We start from the raw sequence: 24,359 nt of genomic DNA on the forward strand, positions 1-24,359 counted from the left end.
GAATTTTTTCTTCCAGGTCACCACCCGAGTGTGCAGACAGGTGTGTTACTTAGACTTACCAGGAAGAATATCTGGTGTAAGAGCTTTGTAGGTCATGGAAAAACCAGTTCCATAATCCTTGCTGTCAGAAACAAATTTCAGCCTTATACTACTGGAGCCAACCAAAATAGGTAATGGAAGATCTCCTCCGCAGAATTTCCCTGAAATATTAGAGAATAATCACTGTTTAAAGTCTTTACTCACTTGAGAAAACTTGCATGTACCATTTAGCTATAAACATTTTAGGCTGAAAAGGGTATTGCTTATTCATTCCTCTACATTCCCTATTAATCCACTAGCCCATAGAGATGCAAACTATTAATGACTGAGAATCATTGACACCAGCAAGTTCTATGCTGACACAGTTCCATACCAGGCGTTTTCCATTCTTTTCTCCTCCCACACTCTTTGTCTTTTATTTTAGATCATATGTCACAAGGTATCCATCATGAAAACGTAAGTAAAACATAATCAACCGCCATGTCCTCATGGGGTGTACTTGCTGTTAGAATAAAAAGGCACACTGACGGCTTATTTCAAGGAATAAAGGGAGTGCAACTCACCAACAAGTCTGTTGTCTTTTGAATAGACTGATAAAGAATCATAGTCACAAAACGTTTCTGGCTCTATATCAAAGTGGGAAAACCGAAGCAATATATAATTCCCTTCGGGTACAAATAGAGTCCATACACACAATCTGGAATCACAAATGAGTTCCCATTCACAAAACTGCAACAAAAACCAACTACACTGGTATAGGGAATAGTTTCTGAGAAAAGACTGTGATTTGTGTACTTACTGGTGGTTTTGATAGAACTGTTTGGGACTTCCAGGAAAATGTAATTCTCCTTCACTGTCAGGGAGTTTGCCATCCTGAACGCTACAAAATGCTGCATTGTAGAATTAAGACAAAATAGAAGGAATCAGGTTTGACACACATGCAATCATTTGTTCCACCAAAAAGCTCAAACGTCTAGAGAATATTGTGAGACTCACAAGATTGTTTAGCCATGCCTTGTTTCTGCGGGCAGACTAATGCTGGGTCTTCTCTCTGCTCTCTTTTATTTGGAATTATGGTAAGTCACTTTTAAAACGCATAATTTGGGAGCAAAAACGAAGCACTGCCAACACACTATCATATTTTATTGCAAAATAGCAGCCCTTGCTTTTTACATTAAAGAAACTATTTGTTAAATGAGGATTTCAGTATAAATATTTTTCAGGGAGGGAAAACACATACCTTAGGACATAAGAAAAGCATTCATTGCAGCCCATTTGTAATAACATCCTTAGTTATGTTACAGCAGGAGGCTTTTGCAACAGTACAAGATGGTATTAAAGACACTTTAATAGAAGAAGCAGAAGCTTTCCTCTCCAGATCAGTGTCACTAGAAACACAATTACTTACAAAAATTACCTCCTCTTGCCTTTTCTTCTCTTTGCAAGGTAAGCCAGTGAGACATTTATCAACAATTATGTATATGCAAACAAATTCAAGGAGTCATGTACTTAGAAGATTATCTTACCTGGAGCATCCTGGGAAGACCAGTAAAAAATTTCAAAAAGACAAAAACAGCACTTAAATACCCAATTCTCACTGGCCACAGCAAGTCTATACAAACTGACCATGTGCCCAAGCTCATTTATCATCTGAGAAATCTCACTCTAGGCTACTAAAAGTAGAATTTTAAGATCTACTTCACAAGAGTAGTTCGTAGTATCTTTATGTGACCTCGTACCTCAACAAACGGAGCATCCAAAAAGAACAAAAAAGTGGCAGAATCAAAGTAAGACTTCAATTTTAAAATGTTACATTTGGGGTTGGGTTCTGTGGGGGTACTTTTTTGCATTTTATTCATCGAAATAGACACCAGACAAGTAGACAGATTCATCATAGACTGCACAAAAGTACCACTAATTTAACTCATACTTTCTATTTAGAATCCATATTTTTTTCACATAATCAGCTTCACTAGATTTCATGTATTGCTTGATGTTCTGTTCTACGTTTTCCCCATTAATTTATTTACATTTCAATAAAACCATGGCTTTATATGTGGAACTGCCTTAAGGAAAATTCCTTTTTTAAATCACCAGTACAACCCTACCTAAGTAATAATTATTTTTTTTACAGAACCAGGAGGAAAAAAAGTATATATTTAAAGTATACATTAAAAAGTGCTTTGATGAGTCAAGTTTCTTCACATTTCTTCCTTCAAGTTTATATATCAGACTATTTTAGGGTCTTTTTATGCTCCAACACAGATAGAAGATACTGAAAGAACACCGTACTCACCTGTGGAGCTTTTCATTTTCAGATCTAATGAAGGAGGGACAGGGAAAGGGGTGGAAAAAGAAGAATAAATTACTGTAGTTTCGTATTCACAATGTAGGCTATATTTTTATCTGTGTTAAATGGTAATTTTATACAGCTAGCACTAAGGCAAATTCAAATGCTTCTTGGGGATATAGTACCTTCAATATACTAGTAAATTTTCAAGTTCAGGCAATGCTGGCTTTGGAATAAACAATTCTGGAGTAGCCACTTCTAGAATTAACCATACATTGCATTGATAGGCCACCGCTCAGCCTGAGCCACATACTATCTTTCTATGCACTTGCTGAGTAAATACTACACATTTCAGGTAAGGGTAGCAGAATCTAACTGCTAGCATCATATCAGAGACATTAAGCCTGACAGCAATTACGGTTAAGATCTTTTGCACCAGTGTGACTATAAAAGAGCGAGCAAGCAAAACACAGTGCAATACAATTGAGAACTGTGTTTTCACTTTACCTATCAAATCGCTTTTTCTTTTCACTGGAGCCAACACACTTGAATTATCGCAATAGCTAATTGTATTTTTCCCTGATAATAAAATGGGCCAACTAGCAAATTTATAATAAAAAGACCCTCTTTTCTTTTTTAAAATTTAAAACCAAAATATTTTTCAGAACCTTTTCATTTTTCTCCGACATCATGACCATTTCTTTTTTCAATCACCAGTTGAAGCTGATTTCTAATGAGAAAGATTTAATTTTTTCCCCTCACAGTTTTTTTTCTAGCAAAGCCTCTTAAACACCCCTCCTCAGTTTTTCCTGTTCTCTGCATAAATTTTAACACAATCTCTGATAACTTTTAATAAGAATAGCCCAAACTGGAAGAAAATGTTTCTTAATGTTCTGAGTGAAGTTCACCCGTGGACAGACTGTCATTTGTATCTCCAGCTCCATGCCTTTGGAAGTGACGGATAATTTTCATGCTGTTTCCCTGCACAGAGGACATATGTAGCCTTTTGGGCAGAGTAAGCAAAAGCCCTTCTGAGAGCTTTTCCCCAGGCAGTCAAATGTCTGATCCAACACATTTTAGCTGAGAAGAATGACAAGTGACTTTGAAGAGGTGTGTATGGAATTTCAGATACTTTCCACTGGTGAATTTCCACTTTAAAATACCAGGCTAACTGGCTAGCTGGATAAAAGGACCATTCTTAAAACAAAAAAAATACATACATGCCCACACACATATATATTCCAAGTAGGAGGCAATGTGGAAGAGAAGCGAACATTCGCAATGCTTCTAATTAAAGGCACTGTGAAATGCTATAGTGCTTTGCTAGGAAAAGTGGGAAAATATAGGTGTTACATCTTGAAAAAGATAAAATTAAATTAAGTATTATTATGAGACAGAAAAGCTGTGACAAGTGAGAGCCGCATTACTGTGAAGACTTAATACCAGCACTCATGTTCTCTTGAATCCAAGAAAGCACCGCACTGAGGTCTGTGAATATTCCCGGAGATCCTCTGTCATAATGCTTCCTCTTCTCATTACTTATCCAGCCACGAGCACACCCCATGCCCCACGAAATCACACCAGCCAGAGTCCAGGCACCATGCTTACGTCGACACAAAAGAGGGCCTCCTGAGTCTCCCTGTAAAAAAACAAGCCAAAGCCCACAACTCACAGCCTACAAACGCACGTGAACCCCGCTGAGCAAGCCTAACAGAGTTCACCGCGTTCTCTTTTGAGCCATACTAACAAATCTGCAAAGTGGGGGATAGTAATTTTATAACACCTGTGAAGAAAGAGGCTTTATTTTTTTGTTGTGTTTAGTCAGGATTGTCAAGAAGGGGAAAGACAAGCTTATTCCCTTATGGGTGCACATCTGTTGTGTTTGAGCATGGAAAAGGGAGTGAGGAGCTTTTTTTCTTTTATCCCCCATGACAAGGCACACTTAACCTTTATCTCACTTCCTTTCCTTCCTGTAATCCAAGGTAACCTTTTCTACTTCCCTCCTCAGGATCTTAGCAACATTAACTGATCAATTTACCAAGTGTTCTGAAGTTAGAAAGCCCTCAGCATTATTGCACTAGGATACACTCCAAAACTGCTCTCAGGTACCTGTCATATAGCTCATACAATAATTAAAATGGAATCATGCAATTAAGTGCATTGCCCCATACAGAACCTTTGAAAAAATTCATATGCCAGAATGCACACGCACCATAACAGACACGCTCACTCAGTCAGGCACAAAGTGTGAGCTTCTGAGAAACACGCTTGAGTACACGACTAAGTTCAGCTCACCTGGCAGGCATCTCTTCCTCCATCTGGAAATCCAGCACACATTATAGTGTCACCTTGGATGGGTTTCTTTAAAGTTGATAATGCTCTTGAGCACTCCTTGTTGTTTAGGATTGGTAGATTGACTTCATATAAGACCTGAGGGAGTACTCCATCTGAAATACCAGAAAAAAAAAAAAAGCAACCCAAAAACGCTCATAAGAAATGCTGAAAGGTGAACTTAAAGTTACTGCTAATACACAAAAAAAAATTAGTTGGAAGCTTGCTCCAAGCCATTTTATGGTTACAAGCACGTTCTGATAAACATCCAGTTTTGCATACAAACACAGTTTTACCTGAATAAATTTCAAAATGTTTCCAAGTTGAAACACAGGGCTATACATTGTAGTGAGCCATTCTGAAGTAATTCACAGGCAGGCAGAGAAGCTAGCTAGAAGATCCCATTTTGAGATGACAATTCTTACGACCAGTTGATGGTTTCTTCTGGTCTGCCTATGACCTACGCAATCAGGCTCTTAGCTTCAGAAATTTCAGAAATAAGACACTGAGAAACCTGAATGTCAAAGAGTGGCTTACTCTCATTTAAACGGCCCCAACCACAAGCAGTGCAGATGTATCCTGCTTCAAACTTTTCCCCTGGATCAGGAAGACATGCTGGCAAAACTGAAGAACCTGCCACACAAGGACATGAGTTTTATTGATAACTATTTGAAAGAACAACAACAAAAAACTTCCTTTCATGGTCAGTTGTTTTTTTGTTTTTGTTTTTGTTTTTTTTTGTGGCAACTGAAAAATTAATCTGGCATTTGACAGTTGATCTGTGCCTCCACTTCATAGTGTTTTGGAATGGAAAAGAAAGCCATGAGCACCACAAGCATCAGCCCAGTTTAAACTTAGCTGCTATCACTATTAGAAAAAGTAGTCGCTCACATTTGTGGCGGCAAAGAAAAAGCAACCTCACGATGTGAGCTGGAGTCTTTGGAAGAGCAAAGTGTCGGGTGGACTCTCCTATGCACCACTTTTATAAAACTGATGTGAAATAGCCTTCCAGAAACCTGGCCATAAGGCAAAGTTAGCATACAGCTGAGAAATGAGATGGAGACAGACCATGCTGCCACCATGGAAAATAATCCCTGCTGCAGGGAAGGAAAGGAGGGCAAACAGCAGAGGGGGGTGAGCAAGGGGCAGGCAGTACTGCCGTGCGCTCCGAGCTCTGCTCTGCCTTTGGCTAGCTTTACTGCTCACCAGAGGCAGAAATCTCCACCTACACTTTAGATAAAAAAATAAACACACCTATCTGCTCAAATTTTCATCGCCCACATACAAAGAACAATACCTTTTCCTTCAAGGGAGTATTAAGTCTGAAGAAGACATGTAACTCAGCTGATACATTTATCTGACTTACGCCTGGTATTTTAAATACTTCAGTTGCAAAATACACCGGAGACTTTTAGTGGTATAATCTGACAGCTGTGAAATGGGTTTAAACCAAGTTTCAAGGCTTTTCACAGCACCTGGGAGAAGCAAAGGCCTTAACCTTCACCGCTGACAAAGATGACAGGTAACTATGGCCTTACTGAAGTTGAAGGCTCCATCCAGCTTCAGAAGGGCAACGTCATAGTTCATCGGCCTTCTGGGGTCGAAGCTGGGATGCTTAATGGCGTATTTAACAGGGAGCGTCTGCTCGCCGGTCTCCCTGATCCTCAGATCATGCTCTCCGGCAGTGACATTCAAGTACTGGAGTAGGTTTCTGTAGAACAGAAAAACCAAAGTTTAGCTACAGAATCCTTAAATGAAAGGGAAAAAAAAATCAGTTGTATTTAAACAGAGAAGTTATTACTACTCGTACCTAGTACCTTTCATCTGCAGGTTTTAGAGCACTTAATATGTACGGTCAGCAAGAGCCGAGCATGCCCCACAGCAGAAAATCAGGAAATGAAAAGGACTGAGAAGAAAAATCTTTTTGCTGCACTCCTGACTGTGGCTTGGTGGTCCACCAAGGAACCAGGTCCTCTTACTATGTTTAAAAATGTTCAGTCACACTACTTTTCGAAGGAGGAGGGAAGATTTGGACACAGGAAAGAGAAAAAAAAAAAAAAAAAAAAAAAGACTACTTCTCTAGCATTCTCAGTTTATACCTTAAAAACATAGTGACTCCTGCTCCAGGGCTTCTAGTACCAGATCAGATGTGTAGCAAGGAAACACAAAAGCGATTATTATGAACATTTTATCTTCCTTCAAATTTATTCACCCAACTTGAAGAATAACTTTTGTGTCAGGAGGCTTTATGCCGATTTAGATACTGCCTGTCCTTCTGTAGTTAATATAAACTCTGCAGTTATTGGCTAATTTGACCAAGATGTGATCACATACCAGATACAGATGAAATTTGTAACTCCAGGTGAACCATTACTACAAATATTCAGTATTAACTATAAGGGAATTATACCTCAGTGAAGCCACTACAGAATCAGAACTGAAAGCTTCCATACAACATTTACAGACTTTATTTTTTTTTTCAGCACTAAGGCTGAAAATCATCCGCATGCAAGAAAGAGGCGAGTACTACACCCATTCCCCATTTAATTGTATATACTCTGCCAGATGTTACCACTAAAAAAATAATTTGCAGTCACCTGATCACTATAGTTAAGTACAGATTTTTACCTACACTTCCAAAATCAGTCTACACCAATCCTTGCAAGTTTATTTTATTAATTATTTTTGAGATGTTCAAAGGTTTGGGGGTTTTCTCCCTTTCTGTTAAAACATGGAAAATATTGGTTACAAGTAAAAGGGTAGCACCTGTAAGTAGTCACCACCAAGATGCTACAGCACACACACGTATTTACAATCAATGTTTTTCTGCACCTGCAGCCTGCTCCTGAAATATCACATCCATACCTGTCTAAGATGCAGTGAGCTGCCGTGACCACCCACTGAGCAGAAACAATGGTGCCTCCACAGAAATGCTTTTGACTTCGTTTCAAGGAAACCTGCGTCATAGAAAGAAGGCATGCCAAATAAAGAAAATCTTTATATCCGCTCTGATTGCATTTGAGGAAGAAAGGGGAGAGCACATACAGGTACTCTTGGTGAAGATTCACGTAGCTAAAGCACATGCTGCTTTTTCAGCAAACACACTTTCATGGCATTCTTACAGTCCTTGAGCCTAAGAGATCCTAAACCCTGCTGTTCTCCCTCCAGCAGTGATTTTGGTGCCTGCATAAAAGCAACATACATGTAATAGATGCCAAGTCACTGAGGTACTCGGCAGGCTGTAAAGGTCACTAGTTAGTTGAGAATTTTTCCTTTGCAGGTCACTGGGAGCACTACAAATCTGAGATGCCTAACAATAAGGGGCTGGCTCTACCTCCTCTGGTGACCTATTTTTGAGCAGTTTCACCCATGCCTCTCTATGAGAAGCTAATTTACAGATGCTCTTTCAGAAAAGATGATAAATAAAATAAAAAATTGTAAGGAAAGGTTTACTAGGGAGTAGGACAGGCTCTGTGTCCTCTCCATCTGCTTTGCTGCTTTTCATAGAAGCAGGGTGGAACTCAACAACACACTGTAAATGTCAGTAAGCACACAGTACAAGTGTTTTCTGCTTTTGTCATTTCTATGAAAAGTCAGGACTTTTCATAGAAATATCTGAAGATAAAGCCACATTTGCTCGTGCAAACCTGCCACGGATGTGTGCCTTGTTTCACCTGGCTTCCCCCAACAATCCGAGTGAATAGGTTCAGGTAACTCCATGGTTTTGCCTCTTGAACCTTCTGCCCACACTTAGGATCTGAGGAGCAAAAGGGAGAAAGGAAGGAAGGATTCAGTCTGGATGTAAGGTTTTCCGCTTTTTTGGTAACATAGAATTGGAAGGCATGGCCCGGCACAGCGGTCAGTGCAGTCCCTCTGCCATGACAGGAACCACGTCTTATAATTCCTAACACAAACTGCCCAGACCAAGGCTAAACTGGCCTAAGAAAAAGGCAACATACTTTATTTTGCAGAAGTTCTCCAAACCAGCACTTTTTGGTTCAATTGTATCACAAATACTAAAATTTACCTTCCTTGAGCAAATGCATGTGTGTGTATATGTACGTATTTTAATATTCTTGTTAGTTCCATGCTTACTTTAACTTTTTGAATGACAACACTCTCTTTCAAGCAAGTTTCAGAATTATTTTGGCATTAAATCACTGTTTTGTTATTGCTTTCAGAAATCTCTTTACACCCACCATTTGTACTTAAAATATTTTGGACAAACAGGGTCAATATGCACAACATACAGACCCTGATGACCAACAAACAGTGGCTGAATTTCTCAAGAACATTATTACTGCACCAACTTTATTTCTTCTTAACTCACTATTATTATCATCTACTATGGCTAAGTGAAGCTGACAATATTTGTTTGTAAAGGAGTCTATTTAGAGAAATAAGTATCTGTGGTGATAACCACTGATTTGGCAGTATTTTAGTAAAGACAGATGCAAATTCTGCCAAGCAGCACACTGTAACAGAGGAATTTTTTGTAGTGTACTTCCCAAACCCAACAGTGGACACAATTATTATTATTTTTTCTTAGAGCTGTATGAAAAGTTATTGAAGCCAAACATATCTCTAAGACATTTTACTACAAATTCTGTTAAACACTACATTGGGAAAAAATTTAACATCCATAAACCTGGAACGTTTTGTTGTTTTGGCAGATAGGTTGCTGTATTCAGAGAACCTATACGTGTATACACTGTCTGGAAAACACAGAATCCTCCAAACTATAAAATACAGCTTACAATACCTGCAAAAAGGGTTTTGTAATCATCCTCAGGATTAGCATGGCTAACGCAAGTGATTAGAGTGTCACAATAATGCTGACACAATGCTAGCTACCCTAGCTTTCAAATAAAAAAGGCTTTATATAGAAATGATCCAGTTCATTTATCTGATTTTTTTCATTCTTTCCTAATTCTCACTGCACCCACCTTTTTCCCATGGGCAAAAAACCAGTGCGGAAATGGTAAAGAGAAAACAGAGAGAAAATTTAAAAAAAAAGGGGTTAGGTTTTACCAAAAGGAATTTGGTACGGGGAAAATGGGCAAAAATAAATAAAATTTAAAAAAAGAGTTTCACAAACTAAAACTTACCTTTTTTCTTTCAGCATCAAGTATGTCTATTCTCCTAACATGCGAGACTGGTTTAAAAACTGCAAGTTAATAATTGTATTAATATTATACCAAACTTATATTATCTGTATTTTGACAGGCTAAAATCTACAGTGCCTTGATATTTGTAAGCCCAAGAGATTCCCGACTGCTTCAGGACCAATGTGTTCACCAGTTGGATGAGAGTTTTCTATGTAAACTGCATCACATGCACCCACATGGCAGGATGCTGAAGCCAGTGAAAACCATTCTACAGAATACTGTGCTTTGGACCGCTTAAGTGAGCACCTTATTAAGATGATCCAGAAACCACACCTGTTTTGACAGCCAAAATAGAGTTTTTACAGTGAAAACAACTGATGGGCAGAATTTTGGAAATTAAGCTGTAAACTTCCCTTTTTTAATACTGCAAATTCAAAATGGGAGAAAAATGGTTATGCAAACAGCCAAGACATGATTTCCATGCCTGTTCACTATAAATCAGTAAACCTTCATGAAGGAAACACGAACAACTGTTGTCATTAATTGTCTAAAAAACAAAAAAAAACCACAAAAGAATGCTCTGGATTTGAAGATGTCAGACAATGGAAGAGAAGACTCACTGTACTCTGTTTGCAGCCCACAGATAACATGCTAAACCATGACCTTCATTAAATTGCTGCAAATCTCAAAGTATTTATTTAATTAATCATAAATCATTTTTATTTAATGTTATTCATTCTAAATCACCAAGGAATCTGACAAAAGTTTTGGAAAAATTACTCATTAAAAGATAACACTCAGTTACAGACCTGGATTGGAACAAAAGCAAAGAATGAAAACTAGACCGATTATACTAATGCCACCTTGTGTCTAGGTCTGCAAGCTCTTAGGGTCAAAAACGTAGAGGGTGAAACTAGTGCAGTTTCTTTATTTCAGGACCGATTCCCATGCTTGTCACTGCCTAAGAACAAAACCGCTAGTACTTAGAAAACTGTTAAAGCTCAAGTGAAATTTTCATCCTACCTTTCTGAAGAGCAGATGGTGCAGCATGAAACTCTGCAATACAAACTATCCCTGTCAGGAGTAACTGCAGCTTACCAGGGGCCGTGCACATCCTGGGGTGCTAAATGACTGAGAAAAGACAGAGAGAGGCTTTATAGGCAAAAAGAAACCCAAATACTACACTGCAGAACAGCAACTAATTGAAGTAGAAGTTACTCATTAAACCAGCCATAAAGAACTTACCTGCACAAGTAAGTTTTTGAAATTTAACAGAGCATGATTTTTTTACATGCCATTACTAAAGCCTTTGCTGTAAAATACTAGATAAAATCCTCCCCAAAACAAGTTTTTTTCAGGCAAAATGACAAAATGAAGTTACCATTGCATGCTTTGCCAGCATCAGCTTATCCAGGCTGATGTTGATATCAAACTGGAACACACATGAACAGAACATGAATTGCTATTTGCCCCTACAATTTCTACAGCTTTTGAAGAGGCAATACTTTTTATTTCATGCACAATTTGTATTTAGCCCAGCTTTACAGACCTGAGAAACATACCAAAAGCTTATCATTATGTTGGCACCATGTTCGGTGTTGTATAAGACAAAGGTAGCTCTCTGCATCAAAGAGTCATTTATTTTTAAAAGAGCAGTGTTTACATCCCTTTTTTGAAAGGCAACTAAGGACGACCAGGCTCAGCCTTTTAAAAATCTGTCAGCAATCAGCAGCACCAGTTCCAAGTCACTTTGATGGCTCAGCTCTGCTTTTAATAGCAATTTAAGTGCAAGTGTCTTATTTAGGATTTGAATAGCCTTCTAAGGTACACATCAGCAGCTAAATTAAAAGTTTTCAAAAAACAAAAAGCGTAAGTTCAATTTACCTGCAAATTCACCACTTAAAACTTCGACCAGTTTTAGCAAGTATTGCCTGACTTGCAAGTGACTGAACAGAGCAGTAAATACAATTAAAATATTATCCAGAGTTAAATTCATATGAAATACGTAAACACCAAGTAAAACATCACAGTCAAAAGAAGCAATAGATTTACTCGGAATGACAGAAGCCAGAAGTCTTATTTGTACCAAAGGGTTGGGAACAAAGAAATATACACACAAGACAGGGAAAAACACTGGGGGTTTGTTTTGGGTTTTGTTTTTTCCTTGGCTTAAGTGGTTGAGATCCTCAGCTTCCTCCGTCTTTGTAAAAAATAATTCAGTATTTCTACCTTCTGTATTCGTATAGCATCCATAATTTTCACGTGGGAAATGCATCCAACTTTGAAGACAGAAACACTATGTAAACAATAGGTGCATGTTAATACAAATTTCAGTCTTTAACACCTTCATAGTCCTAACTTATCAAAATTACATTTTTTAAAGATGCCAACAGGTAAATGCAAAATAGATATTCTTTTAAAATAAGGTGCAACAGTAATTAAACAGTTTCTCTTTTTGTGGTTACCATCACAATGGACAAGATTTATGTTTTTGTTTTTTTTAATTCTGCACAGGCTCCCAATGAAAACAATTTATACTTGACTCATTAGCCCCGGTCTATTGAATATTTTCTGTTATTTGACCAAGGATTTTGCAATACCCCACCCCAACACACCAACATTTCAACAATCATTTATGTATTTATTTAATTCTAAGTTTTTGTTGTTCTTTTCCTCTACCAGTGAGGCGACAACAAAAAACAACTTTTACTCTAAATAGACAATTTCATAACAAACAACTGAATACAAACCCTGTCCTAGAAACTCTGAGTTGCAGCTGTTCTTTCTGTTATAAATATACAGAACATTTTAAGACTGCAGTTTTCCCACTGGTCCTGTGGAGATCCGTAATTCTGCAACTTCTGAAACCTGCATCACCAATAACATTCCAGCTCTAATTTAAAACTTTGAAGGCTGCTTTCTTTCATTAATTCATTTGTATTTTGCAGGGACAAAACCCCAAGCCCCCACAATCAGTTCCATGTGCAGTAGAGCTCTCTGATTGCCCCCATAACAACATCCTTGGGAATGATGCCATCCAACAGGACGATTACAAACAAGAATAAATCTCTGCAGTTATAAGGGATGCTGTGCAAACTACCACCGATGAGAACGAGAAACATTCGGCTCACTGGCAAATGGAGAAACAATCAGCTCATTTCCAATCAGTTAGAGAGAGGCAACACTTACTCTGCAGCAGCCAAAGAGGTCAGAAAGAAAAAGCATAGACTGGCACGTTCTGTACAACCTGCTCCTTATCTGGGATGGCAAAAGAGAAGTGCAGGCCTTCTTGTCCTACTATTCTTTGTTCTCTGCTTTGCTACCTATTTATCTTTCTCCTGGAGCTGTTACCTTTATCTTGAGTGCAGACAGAGGCACTAATGACTTCACCTACTCCCCCTACTGAATAGCTGCTATTGCTCCTAAAACCCTGCAGCTTTGGCAGGCAGCGCAGCCAGCATCATTCCTCAGAGGCAGGCAAATGTCACATCTTACAACTTGATCTCCATCCACGCATTTGCTTGGAATCTCAGTGCAGAGCTGGCTTTGTATCCTGTTAGTGTCCTGCACCTTTGTAGTAAGAAAAACAAAGCCATTAAATCACTGACTGTCCAAAATGGCCTGATCCATGTTTTAGCAGGTAGAGCCAGTCCCTACCCTCACAAGAATGGTGCTGATCAGTGCTACTCGGTCTGGCCTGTCCCTTCTTTTGCTGTGCACTTGGAGAATAAAATGCTTGTAAATCAAAGCATGCCTGATGCTGAAGAAATGTATACAGCTGCTCCTTCCTACAAGGTTATTAAAACATTAAACATGCATGCATACAAATAAGTTTCAGACCAAGAGAAAGTAAAGAATACAGACAATATCCATCACCAGAACTTTCCAGAATGGTGCTCTGTTCTGATTTTGAGGAGTTTTTAAGGAGGTCAAGGGCTGGTAGGAGGGAACACAGGCTGCTTTTCAGTGAAGGTTAGTGGACCACTGAGATGGACAGAGTGCAAGACACAAAAAACCACTTTGTATTCTTGTTAGAAAAGTTACTTCGTGTTGCTCCTGCGGGCCGCAGAGGCAGAAAGATGGAAAATGCATTCACCTAGTGACAATGTGAAGTTTAAGAGAAGAGGGAATGAGGAGTAAAGGACAGAAGGTGGGGAGGGTAAAACAAGCAGCAAATGCCAGTTAGTAATTAATGCATTAGAAGATCAGTAGAAAAGACACATTGAAATTGGACTGGTTTTTCTTGGCTTTGCTTGTAGGTTGGTTTGGGTTTGTTGTTTTTTTTAAAACACAATGAGCTGTGCTTTCAAGGGTCATCGATCACAGACAAACAGTTTGCAAGGTCACTGGCTGGAAAACTGGAAAACCTATTAGTTCAATAAAATTAATGGTTTCATATTTTAAACAAGATATAATGTCTTGAAATATTTAAATCCATAAATCTTGTCATGCATGTATTACATTTATGAATTCAGTAGTTTTTAACTGAAAGCAGATTTAGCTTTAATGGGGATTAAATGTATTTGATAGTTGTGCATGAATTTTGATTTTCCAAACTTACTTTTCACCAGTTTTAGGCTATTGTAATTCCAATTACTTGATTCAAATTATGCCCGGGTTTGATGTAACAAGAAAATCAAGTTTAATTCTCAAGATAAGCCCATTATTGCCTACCACTTCCCCAAAATGAAAGAAGACGTCAATGCATACAGAAGACCCTGAACAGCACCAGCACAAAACTCACTTCAATATTAGTATGCTTATAAAACCCATCACCACTCACACACACACTGAGAGAGAATAACTTTTCATTCACTTTCTTCAGCCAAAGCCTTCATGTTACTTCAAAGATCAATGTATTGAAAAGCCGAGGGAATTGCCTCCTTGAAATTCTCGATTCCTAGAATCAAAATAGTAAATAGCTCTTTAACTTAAAAACATGTTTTTCCCTCTCCCTCCCTATAAATATAGTCTCACCTCTGAGTTCTGCCAAGGTATGCCTTCAGCTGGGATTTGTGTACTTCCTCAGACCAGCAGAGATTATTGATAAATTCACTTGACCTCCTGCAAAAGACAAACTACAGAATTTCACCTCAACATTCCACATGAATCCCAGTTAACCTAGTTTTATTGTTTAAGATTATAGCTAGGTTTGGGTAAAGGTAGCAAAAATGTTCTGCAAACTAAAATTTTGCAGTAGTAATGCTCATGATGGTATGAATTCATTTTCCAGAAAGATTCATATCCAAGATTTTTCAGTCACTGGGACATTTTTGGGGAAGCAAAATGTTTGCCTGAAAATTAAGTAAATACATATTTAGAAAAAGGTCAAAATCAAAAATTTTAAGCCAGTACTGGTTTGAACCCATTTAATTTCCATCTATTACTAAAACCAGTGCTGACAATTGATTGCTAGTATACCAAGAACAAACAGTAACTGCTGAAAACACGCAAGGCAAATGCTTCACAAGCAATCCAAAAAACCTGATGTGTGTTCCCACAGTGCTTGTGAGTTCATGATGGCTTTACACCAACCCAAGTCTAAGCTGCTACCGAGAGGGCAGCTGTGCCCCATCTCCCATGAAGGTGCCTGTTGCTGCCATTCTCCTTGTGCTAGCCTCAATTCTGGTCAGGCTGTGTGGAGAGCTGGATGCTCCTCTTTTTTATGTAGCTGGCTTTGCTTTTATATCTGGATTGGTTTCTTGATCAAAGCCGCTATTCAAAAATTGAATGCCAGTGCCAATGTGAAGGAGGAGGAATGAATGTACGCACTAGACAGACCAGTCCATACTTTTTGATTGCAGCCTCCACTTACCATTTAAAATATCTAAAAGCAATCATGAAACTTCAGCCAGACTGGGTTTTAGACACAGTAACGTCCTAGAAACAGACCCAGAGTTTTCAGTTCTGTTCCAAGCTTTGTTAACAACCTCCTGCCTGGTTCTGGTTAGTAAACACGTCTCGGCTAAATGTTCTGCAATATTTAAGTATCAACTATCACACTCTGTGCATTATGAAATCCCTTTTTTGTAGGGTGTGAAGATCCCTGAAAGGGCGAAGTATCTTTATGGACTTTTAGCAGCATAGCAGAAGTTAAAAGATACCGTCACCTAGTAACTCCATAGTTCAAACAGGAAAGTTGCTACCACCCCTGCACAACTTACGTCCACTCCACATCCTCCCAAGTATTAGTCAGCCTAATATATCAGATTCCCTTGGATGCAGACTACTTTCTGAGACTTTGCGCTTTTAATGTTTCCTCCCCCGCTACCACCGTGTTCTCATTACAGCCCACTGCATAACTGAAAGGGCCAGTGTTCTTGCCTCACAGAGAGACATTTAGTTATGTTTTATGACTTCTAATTAACTAAAGTAAGAACTCAGAGGGAGCAGTAAAACAAGAAAGGTTGGCTTTTGATAATGTTTTTACTTCAGCTTCCTACATCCTCCTAAATTCTTCAGTTGACCTGTCAGGGCATAGAACAAAATGTACAATAGCAAGAAAGTTCGAAAGAGTACTAGGAGTAAACCCATAGAAACCCCCAAGACACTGTTTCCCAGAACACTTGGTCTTTAATTCAGGCTTTTGGATACGCATCAAGATCTGTTTGAGCCTCCTGTGCAAAAAAAGGAGTGCAACTTTAGAGGAAAGCGCACTTAACCTCTTTTTCATTATGCAAAGCAAAGCACAATAGCTGTTATACTAGCCAAAATTAACTGGCAACCAAGAAGTAAAAGAAACACCTGCTGGCCTTTCCCTGCTTTTCACCACTGCTCCATTTTTCCTGCTTTCAGATCGCGCCCATCTAGAAGAACTGCAGATACAGGCTCAGTTACCTGCACCTACAATAAGTAATACTGTGATGTACATTTTCCATTTGCAGCCAAGTCTTCTCATGGACAGAAGTTTTACCTTTCAAAGTACACGAGACCAAAACCAAACAAGATGAACGATGTCAACAAATACAAAAATACTGCAGGCTAAGAGCACAACGTGTTCAGATACAGGCCAAAGCTTCACCGGGATAGAGTCCAGCCTTACATCCACAGCGTAAGTGATTAACTGGGAAAGGACAAGTGAAGGACGAAAAAGGGAACAAAATTGTGCTTAGCTCAAGTATTTGCCCTGATTATCTCAAAATGCTCTGTAAGTAAAGATCGATTCTAATGCTTTTTCAGCTAAGGAAAATCTGGCCTATGCTTTAAGTAAATCAGCGACAGTCAGGCGCATGCTGGTCGCTTAGCACCCAAACATACAGCATCCCCTCAGGAATGTTTTCGTTGCTAATGAAATGCATAGTTTTTAGCACAGTGGAAACTCCTCAGTGTCAACATAAATAAAAAAATAGAGGAACACTAACACATTAATTTCACATAACTCTACTATTTTATATTAACATACTAACAATTACTGGGTTTGCTCTGCAGGTATCTAGACCCTGTATTTAGCATCCCCACATCCAGAAGGATAAAGCCTGAAATGCACTGAATCTGAGCTCACAAGGCATTGTACAACAGAGAAGTTACTACGAGCTGAGTGTGAGGTCCCGGCTCTCCTCACTCAGCAGGCACCTGGGCAAGGTGCAATACGAGGCACTAGAGAACAGGCCCTCGGCTGCTGCCAGCTGCCTCAGCTGTTCTGCACTGCCTTGTGCACAAAGAGTTCATCCCTCCCTCTCTCCTCCACCTCCCTCCCACCACCGGTATTGTGTGCACGTTTTCATACCATACCACACCTTGACAAGGACAGTGGAAATGATGCTAGTGCAATCTGGCATGATTTGGCTGAACAAGCACTCATCAAGCAGGCTTTGTAGATTAGGAGACAGATTTTTTTTTCCCAATAATGTAATTTCTTCTCTCAGTATGATCAATGATAAACAACAGAATGCTCTCCAGTGTAACTACTTAATCCCCTTTTTAAAAAAAATACACCTATTAAGATTTATCATTTGTCTGCTCACCGTCTTCTTGATAGGACTAATTCTGTTGACCATCTCATAGGAATAAATCTCTGGCTCACACTTTGCATACTGCTTCTCTTATTTTTGGGTCTGATACTAAGAAATCTTAACTGGACACACTACATTTTCAACACCTAAACATCCATTCTGATTAAACATTTCTATGATGGCTTTAGCATTTTATCATGAAGCACAAAACAACTCCTAAACATAAGGAACCACCTTCAGTATAGCTTTTGGATGACTGCATTTTTTTTTATATACCCGACACTATAAATGAGGTATATACTGATAAAATGCAACAGTAATATCAGGTAGGAGAAGGGCCAATAAAACCTCTTCCTTGTCAAAATACATAAATACGCCATCTCAGGCAAACAGCAGTGAGATGAATTCTTGCATGTTTTTCAGAAACATACTTAAGATAAAAATGTCCTACAGTAGCATGGCTACACTGCCAGTACAGTGCCTGTACTTCACATCACATCAAGAACAGGACATTGAAGGACAGCACTCCAGGTGCCTGCTCAGTTCAGCACTGCAAGTCCAAAGCTCTTGGCATCTTTGCACAGCCTGTTTCACAGAGGGTACCGCTGCCTTACAAGGAGATGGTACTGAGTCCAAATGGTAAGCAATCAGAGATGAATGATTTGTTAAACTAGCTTAACAGTTCAGGAGAAGGAAGTTCAAAAGGAATTCATGTATTTGCTCTTGATCAGTCAACAGAGACCAGCTTCCACTGTTAGAGAAAACTGGCACATAACCACAGTCTGTTTGCTCTTGGCCAGGCTTGATCTCCACGGCTAAGTAACTTATTTATGAAATATGAAAAAGTAATCAAGCATAGGGAGGATCAGAGAGCAGGTTCACACTCTCAGCTACTGGTTTAGACTGAGAGGGCAAGCCAGAAAGGAGAGAGAAGTGACAGAGTAGCATGCTCATAAAGCTATTTATATTGTATCTGAATCATAGAAAGGTGGACTTGAAAACCTTTGGGGGTACTTTCCAGGCTGAAATCTGGGTACTGGGTTTTGGATATGTGAAAAAATGCAAGATTCACAGTCCCCACCTTTAAATATAGAAATGGAGACACAGAGAAAAACAGAACCAGGGAGGAAGACCGCAATGAAGTTAAAAACAGAACTTAGCCTTCTGCCTACTGTCTTCCCCTACCAGAGTAATGCAAGTGTGCAGGAAGCACAAGCAAAGTCAGCCAAAGCCCAAAAAGAAAGCAATTTCAGAGAGATGGGGAAAGCCAAGCCACACAGGATTACTAAACAATGATGGGATATTTCCTTTATTTATAATTAAAATACATCCAATAGCAGAATCAGCTGCATTTTTATTTATTCTTCTGGCTGCCCTACATCAATATGAATACAGTAACCTTCATTGAAACTGAAGCAGGAAGTGGTGTGTTCTGTTTTCAGCTCTGCCATAAGATGGCAGAGCAACATCATTTCTGTCATGGAGGTAGCTGATCTCTAGCTATTAGTTTGATATTGCCCGGTACAGTAATCATGCAGGCACATAAGTACTTGCAAAAAGAAAAATCAGTTTTTTCCCCTCTGTACTGCAAGGCAAACCTCATTCAAATCCAGTAAGATATATACAGTCATATCAGAAAGCTTAGTTCATAATCCTTTTAATAGGCTTCTTAGAAATAAATTTTAAGCTGTTTTCATGATTGCAGTGAGGGCTTCAGGAAAACCAAGAAAACTGGATAGTTATCTGTTTACAATAAGGAATCACATTATGAATAACAGTGACACACAGTCAGCACAGATCTTGCTGCATGCTTTTTATATGGCTTTCCCAGTTTTGTATCTCATTCTCAATGCTGTGTACACAAAGGACAGTAATTTGCAACCCTTGCTGCCCCACAGCAAACCAAAGTAGGATTCATCCTAGTACAGGTATGCGCACTGATACAAAATCACCTAAGTTTAAGCTTTAGCTAGCCTAGAATTCTCCACTTGAATTAATATGCCTATTTTCTCACTTTCGTAACTAGCCTCCTGCCTCCAAGCAGCAAAGACTTAGCAAGCAGCCTGTATCAATGCAAGCACCTGCAGTATCTTCTGCCACGGGACTCTCTGCTTGGGTATTACCAGACAGCAACGAAACTACCAGTCAACTCCTTTAGGGAAAGATGCAACATACATTGTGTTACAGTAAATACCACACAGTAGGATGAAAGGGGAAGTAGATAACTTCTCTATTGAAACTGAGGAGAATCCCCGTCTCTGCAATGGTAGATGTAGCTCTAAACACTGAGTAGGAAATAAGAAGTCTGCCTTACAAAATATTCAGTACTTGGAATGTGCAAACACAACCGAAATCTTTACAAAAGTCATTGTGGTGGTGAGAGGAAGCAAAAACAGCCAAAGCAAAAAAGCTAAATAATGGAGCTACTTAAAAAAAAAAAAAAACCACATTGTTTTAAGTAATGTGATCATGCATACTGTGAAGAAGAGACATGGACGTGCAGCCATTCCATCAGACGTCAGCTTTGGAAGGGATAAACTTCAACTGTCTCAGCAAGATTTGGCAAAGTTGACAAGAGCCTGAGGTTTAGGTTACTACTATCACATCTGCAGTGACAGGCCAGAGCAAGCTCCAAGCAGCCCATGCAACAAAATAATCATGGAAGAGCCTTACTAGCTTAAGAAAAATTAATTTAAAGGCGTTCCAGGGCCAATGTAAAATTTCAGTAGGTAGAAAACTGAACTATGCGCCACTGGTTAATTCTCTTGCAGCAATTCAGTCAGAAATGGGAGGCCTTTAATGAACATCACAGAACACTACAGAAACCACATTATGCTCAAAGACAGGAAGTGGCTTTTGCCTTTCGTCAGCAGATGCATGATATTCCACACGATCAGCACGAGTTGAAGCTACTAAATTCTTTCCACTCAGAACAACTGCAATAGTCTACCTAAGCTAAGCAGGCAAGCTGTAATGACAGCCCTCTTTCTTCAGGAGGCAGTTATTTCTCAATAGTGGTACGTGGCACTAGGAGACTGGTCAGTACCTTTATTTGTGGCTCAAAGAAATGTGAATTCAACCAATACAGTGTTAAATTAACACGAGCAAGCTTTATTCTTCAGTTGATGTAAACAGGAGATAGAACTAAACCACTTACAAATTCTGTGTATGCTTGACTTCAGACCTCATCATGGGGGTTGGCCACATAGTTATGAGCAGCATAGTGCTGATCATGCAAGATCTTTGGCCAGTTCTGAAAAAAAAAAAGAAAATCCAAACACCAAAAAACAACAAACTAGACAGCAAATACCAACTCCCTGCAGAAAAACAGCTGAAACACACTGAATAGCAGCATTTCTTTCACAATTTTGTGCACAATGCAACCCTTTTTATGTAGGAAAGTGCTATGTCAAGCCCTTGGAACACTGCAGTTCACAAATACTGCAGAATACTGTAGTTTTGTGCCACTCTGTGCTAGTTTGTATTGAATTAGTACACATCACTTGCTGCACTATTCTTTGCCCTAATGTAATATGCATGGAGCTGCATCACTAATTTGCGATTTAGGAACTCTCTACCTTCTCTAGAGCAAAGGTCAGGGGTAAACTATAGGTTTTGAAATCTTGTAATGAAAAAAAAAGCCCCAACATACAAAGCTTGAGTGCTACGTGTGTATGGACAGATGGATGAAAGGAAATGGGGTAGGATAGATAAGTCTGCTACCCAAGTACAACAAACTTCAGTGAGGCACATCTTAACCTCCAGAGCAAACTACCAAGAAAAAAAAGAAAAAAAGAAAAAAAAAAAAAAGAGGAAAAAAAAAAAGCTTCCAGAGGCTGACATCATGTGTGGTGATGAGAACAGACTAAGGGGACTATGGCCTAGTACCACAAGCCAGGCAGTAGAAGCACTGCCGTTGACATTCAAGAAGGTCTTACCAACAGGCATGCCCTTCAGTTTAGCAGCTTTTGCGTGTTTTTCTCCATCAAGATGAAAAGAGCCATTTTTTGACCACACTATTTCTACCTGAAGTGTTAGAGGTTCTCCATGGGTCTGGTATCCTTGGATATATCCCTTGGAATCCTGAACTGTTCCCAGGTAGAAGGAAAGCAAAATAAAATGATTCTGCAGCCTCAGACCCTCTCTCAACTTGCAGAAAGCATGCCAGATTTAGGATTATAAAGAGTTAATAATTTAAGTAGCCTCCAATGTCATAATTTTTACAGGCAGGAGAGAAACACGCACGAAACTAGCAGTTACTTAGTAGGTGTGTTGAGTGTGAGTCATATTTCAAACACCAGATAAATTAGAGTTTAACACTGCAGCACCACAAAGCCCATCCTATGGACAAGGATTCAACACTGAGCACAAGACATTTCTGGTTGAAGTTTGATTTTCCGTGCTTTCCCAGCCTTTATCACTTGTGAGCTATGTTTAGCGAAGGTTCTCCTGCTTCCTAGATTAAGTTAAAAATAGCTGACATGCACTAAGCAACTGTCTAGACTCCATAAACGTGGAAAAATTATGACAATGGAATTTGGGTACACACTGGCTTAACACTTCTAAAAACTGAGATTTGTTTAAGTTACACTCACTCATTCCTTACTCTGAAATATGTGGTTTGCTGTACAAAATTATATTATTTATTAACTGATAAAATTAAATAAACAAAACCAGAATTTCATATCTCAAATAACATTGCATGAGTGGCCATTGCAAAGGTCAGAATAGCAGAATGGTGAAATTACCTAAAAACCCAGAGGGGACACGAGGACAACCCTAAATAAATGCAGAACCCCTGAAATGCCACTCTCCTGTTGCATTTTTCACATGTATTTCTAACCATTTGGACACCCAGAAACTTCAGTATCTAAAACTCCACGAGATCAGCTGAAGCTAACTAATAATCTTGACTTCTTGGCAGAACAATTGAGACCCGAGGAAGCTCCATTTTGCCATAGCTAGACTGCTGTTGGCACCCAAACTTCCCAGCAAGCACTGTCATCTTCAGTAGTGTAAGGCTCTCTACTATAGAGCTTATGACTCCTGAAGTAGAAATTTCTGCTTTTAGAATTAGTTTGTTGGGTATCAAATCATCTGCTACAGTGTAGCTTTAATTGGCCAAACTCAAACAACACCTGAGATGGACTTGTTGCCTGTTTAGGTATTTTTCCCTCTCAGGAAAATTCTCTTTAATCAGAAGAATCCTCTTCCTCAACAAAATATTACTTGTGTGTGTACATAAAAATCCTTGGGAAGAGTTGGTTTTGCATGCAAAGTATCCATGATGCAGTATCCTTCAAACCTCCCCAGAAGACTCGCTTTGCTCTTTCAGTTTGCACTCCTGCCGTCAAGATCAAGGGCAGCAAAACCAGGCCTGGCCTCTTTGCCAAGTTCCATCCCGAAGGGTTTCGGTTTGCAGACCAAGAATTTACTATGGAAACACCAACAGTCTCCTAACAACAGGGGCTCTCTCTCAGTGATGTTGCAGGAATGTGAGCAACTTGGAGCTGGTCCTCTGAATTTCCTGTATTTCCCGTCTCTGCCCGCAGAGCATTCATAGTGCCAACAGTGACAAGCACGCAAGTGGTGCCATGTAACAGGAGAGATAAATAGGTGTTTGAAACAAAAGATTTGGTATCTGTCTCAAAAGACACCTTACTGCAATTCTGTTCCACAAGTGAAGTTAGACAACAAGCCAACAGCAGCCCCTGCAGTAGTAATGCCGTATTTGTCAGAAAGCACAATTAAGTTTTCAAAAACAGAGCACGCAGTAATTCCCATCAACATGAGCTCGATCACTGCTTACCTAACAGTCTGCATGCAACAACAGTCCATTGTATGATCCCCGCTCTAAAACCTCCTCTTCTGGCTTGCTCGCTCTATTCAAATGAATTGTCAGTCCATAAACCCACTGAAGCAACAGCATCTGCAATATTGTTATTAATGGTGTATCAGCACTTCCACTCAACCACTGCTTAGCTGTGCATTCAAGTTTGCAGAAAAAAAAAAAAACCAAACTCTAGAACACAGCTCCTACAGAGCTGTAAAAAAAGTAAAACTAAATTGGTTTCCCCTCCCACTCACATGTACACAGTCACAAGCTCCCAATTTATTTTCATTAACAAAAGGAAAGTGCCTTTCATGGAATGCAACTGAACTTGCTCCTCTTTCTTCACCTTTCCATTTATTGCTACCTGCTCAAGCATATGCAGACAGTATTTTTAAGACTCCGATACCACATCTCTGCAAGTTAATTTACCAGTCATCAAGCTTTCAAAACCAACAGCAAACAAATCAGTGCCTACGCATCTTAATGCAGTCATAAAAATAGTTCTTATGACAGCTTTTCGTTTTTCAGTCTCTTCATTAATCCTTTCTACTTAAAACTCAATTGTTCTGGAGCAGAACTTAACAATACACGTACCATCTTCTATAGGAGCAGAACCTAACAAGAAAAACAGAACTGTAAGGCTCCAAACTGCATACTGCATTTAATATACCTATCATGATGAAATGGAGATGATAAACCTTTCATTTCTGTAAAGTGCTGAAAATCCTCTCATAAACTTGCACTGCAAGCATTTAATCTTTTCCTACAAAGACAGATAGTGAAAAGCCATTCATACATTTGTGTGC

The 24,359-nt window shown here is 39.2% G+C and overlaps 1 protein-coding gene across 3 annotated transcripts in view; it reads right to left on the reverse strand.

Annotated features, from left to right (window-relative positions):
• The window catches only part of OVCH2 (ovochymase 2), a 30,101-nt gene extending 6,529 nt beyond the window's left edge, over positions 1-23,572 (reverse strand). For all 3 annotated transcript variants that reach the window (XM_080404716.1, XM_080404718.1, XM_080404717.1), the window contains exons 1-11: positions 10,792-23,572; positions 8,308-8,417; positions 7,526-7,617; positions 6,199-6,371; positions 5,198-5,293; positions 4,625-4,776; positions 3,773-3,968; positions 2,336-2,359; positions 839-929; positions 603-736; positions 60-200 (exon numbers count right to left, since the gene is read on the reverse strand). In XM_080404716.1, the coding sequence (XP_080260842.1) occupies positions 60-200; positions 603-736; positions 839-929; positions 2,336-2,359; positions 3,773-3,968; positions 4,625-4,776; positions 5,198-5,293; positions 6,199-6,371; positions 7,526-7,617; positions 8,308-8,417; positions 10,792-10,882 (1,300 nt within the window). In that variant the 5' untranslated portion in view covers positions 10,883-23,572. The remainder of the gene's footprint in view (positions 1-59; positions 201-602; positions 737-838; positions 930-2,335; positions 2,360-3,772; positions 3,969-4,624; positions 4,777-5,197; positions 5,294-6,198; positions 6,372-7,525; positions 7,618-8,307; positions 8,418-10,791) is intronic.
• Between the last annotated feature and the right edge of the window lie 787 nt (positions 23,573-24,359).

This window comes from Falco punctatus (genome assembly GCF_963210335.1).
Source record: "Falco punctatus genome assembly, chromosome: 10".
Taxonomy (NCBI): Eukaryota; Metazoa; Chordata; class Aves; order Falconiformes; family Falconidae; genus Falco; species Falco punctatus.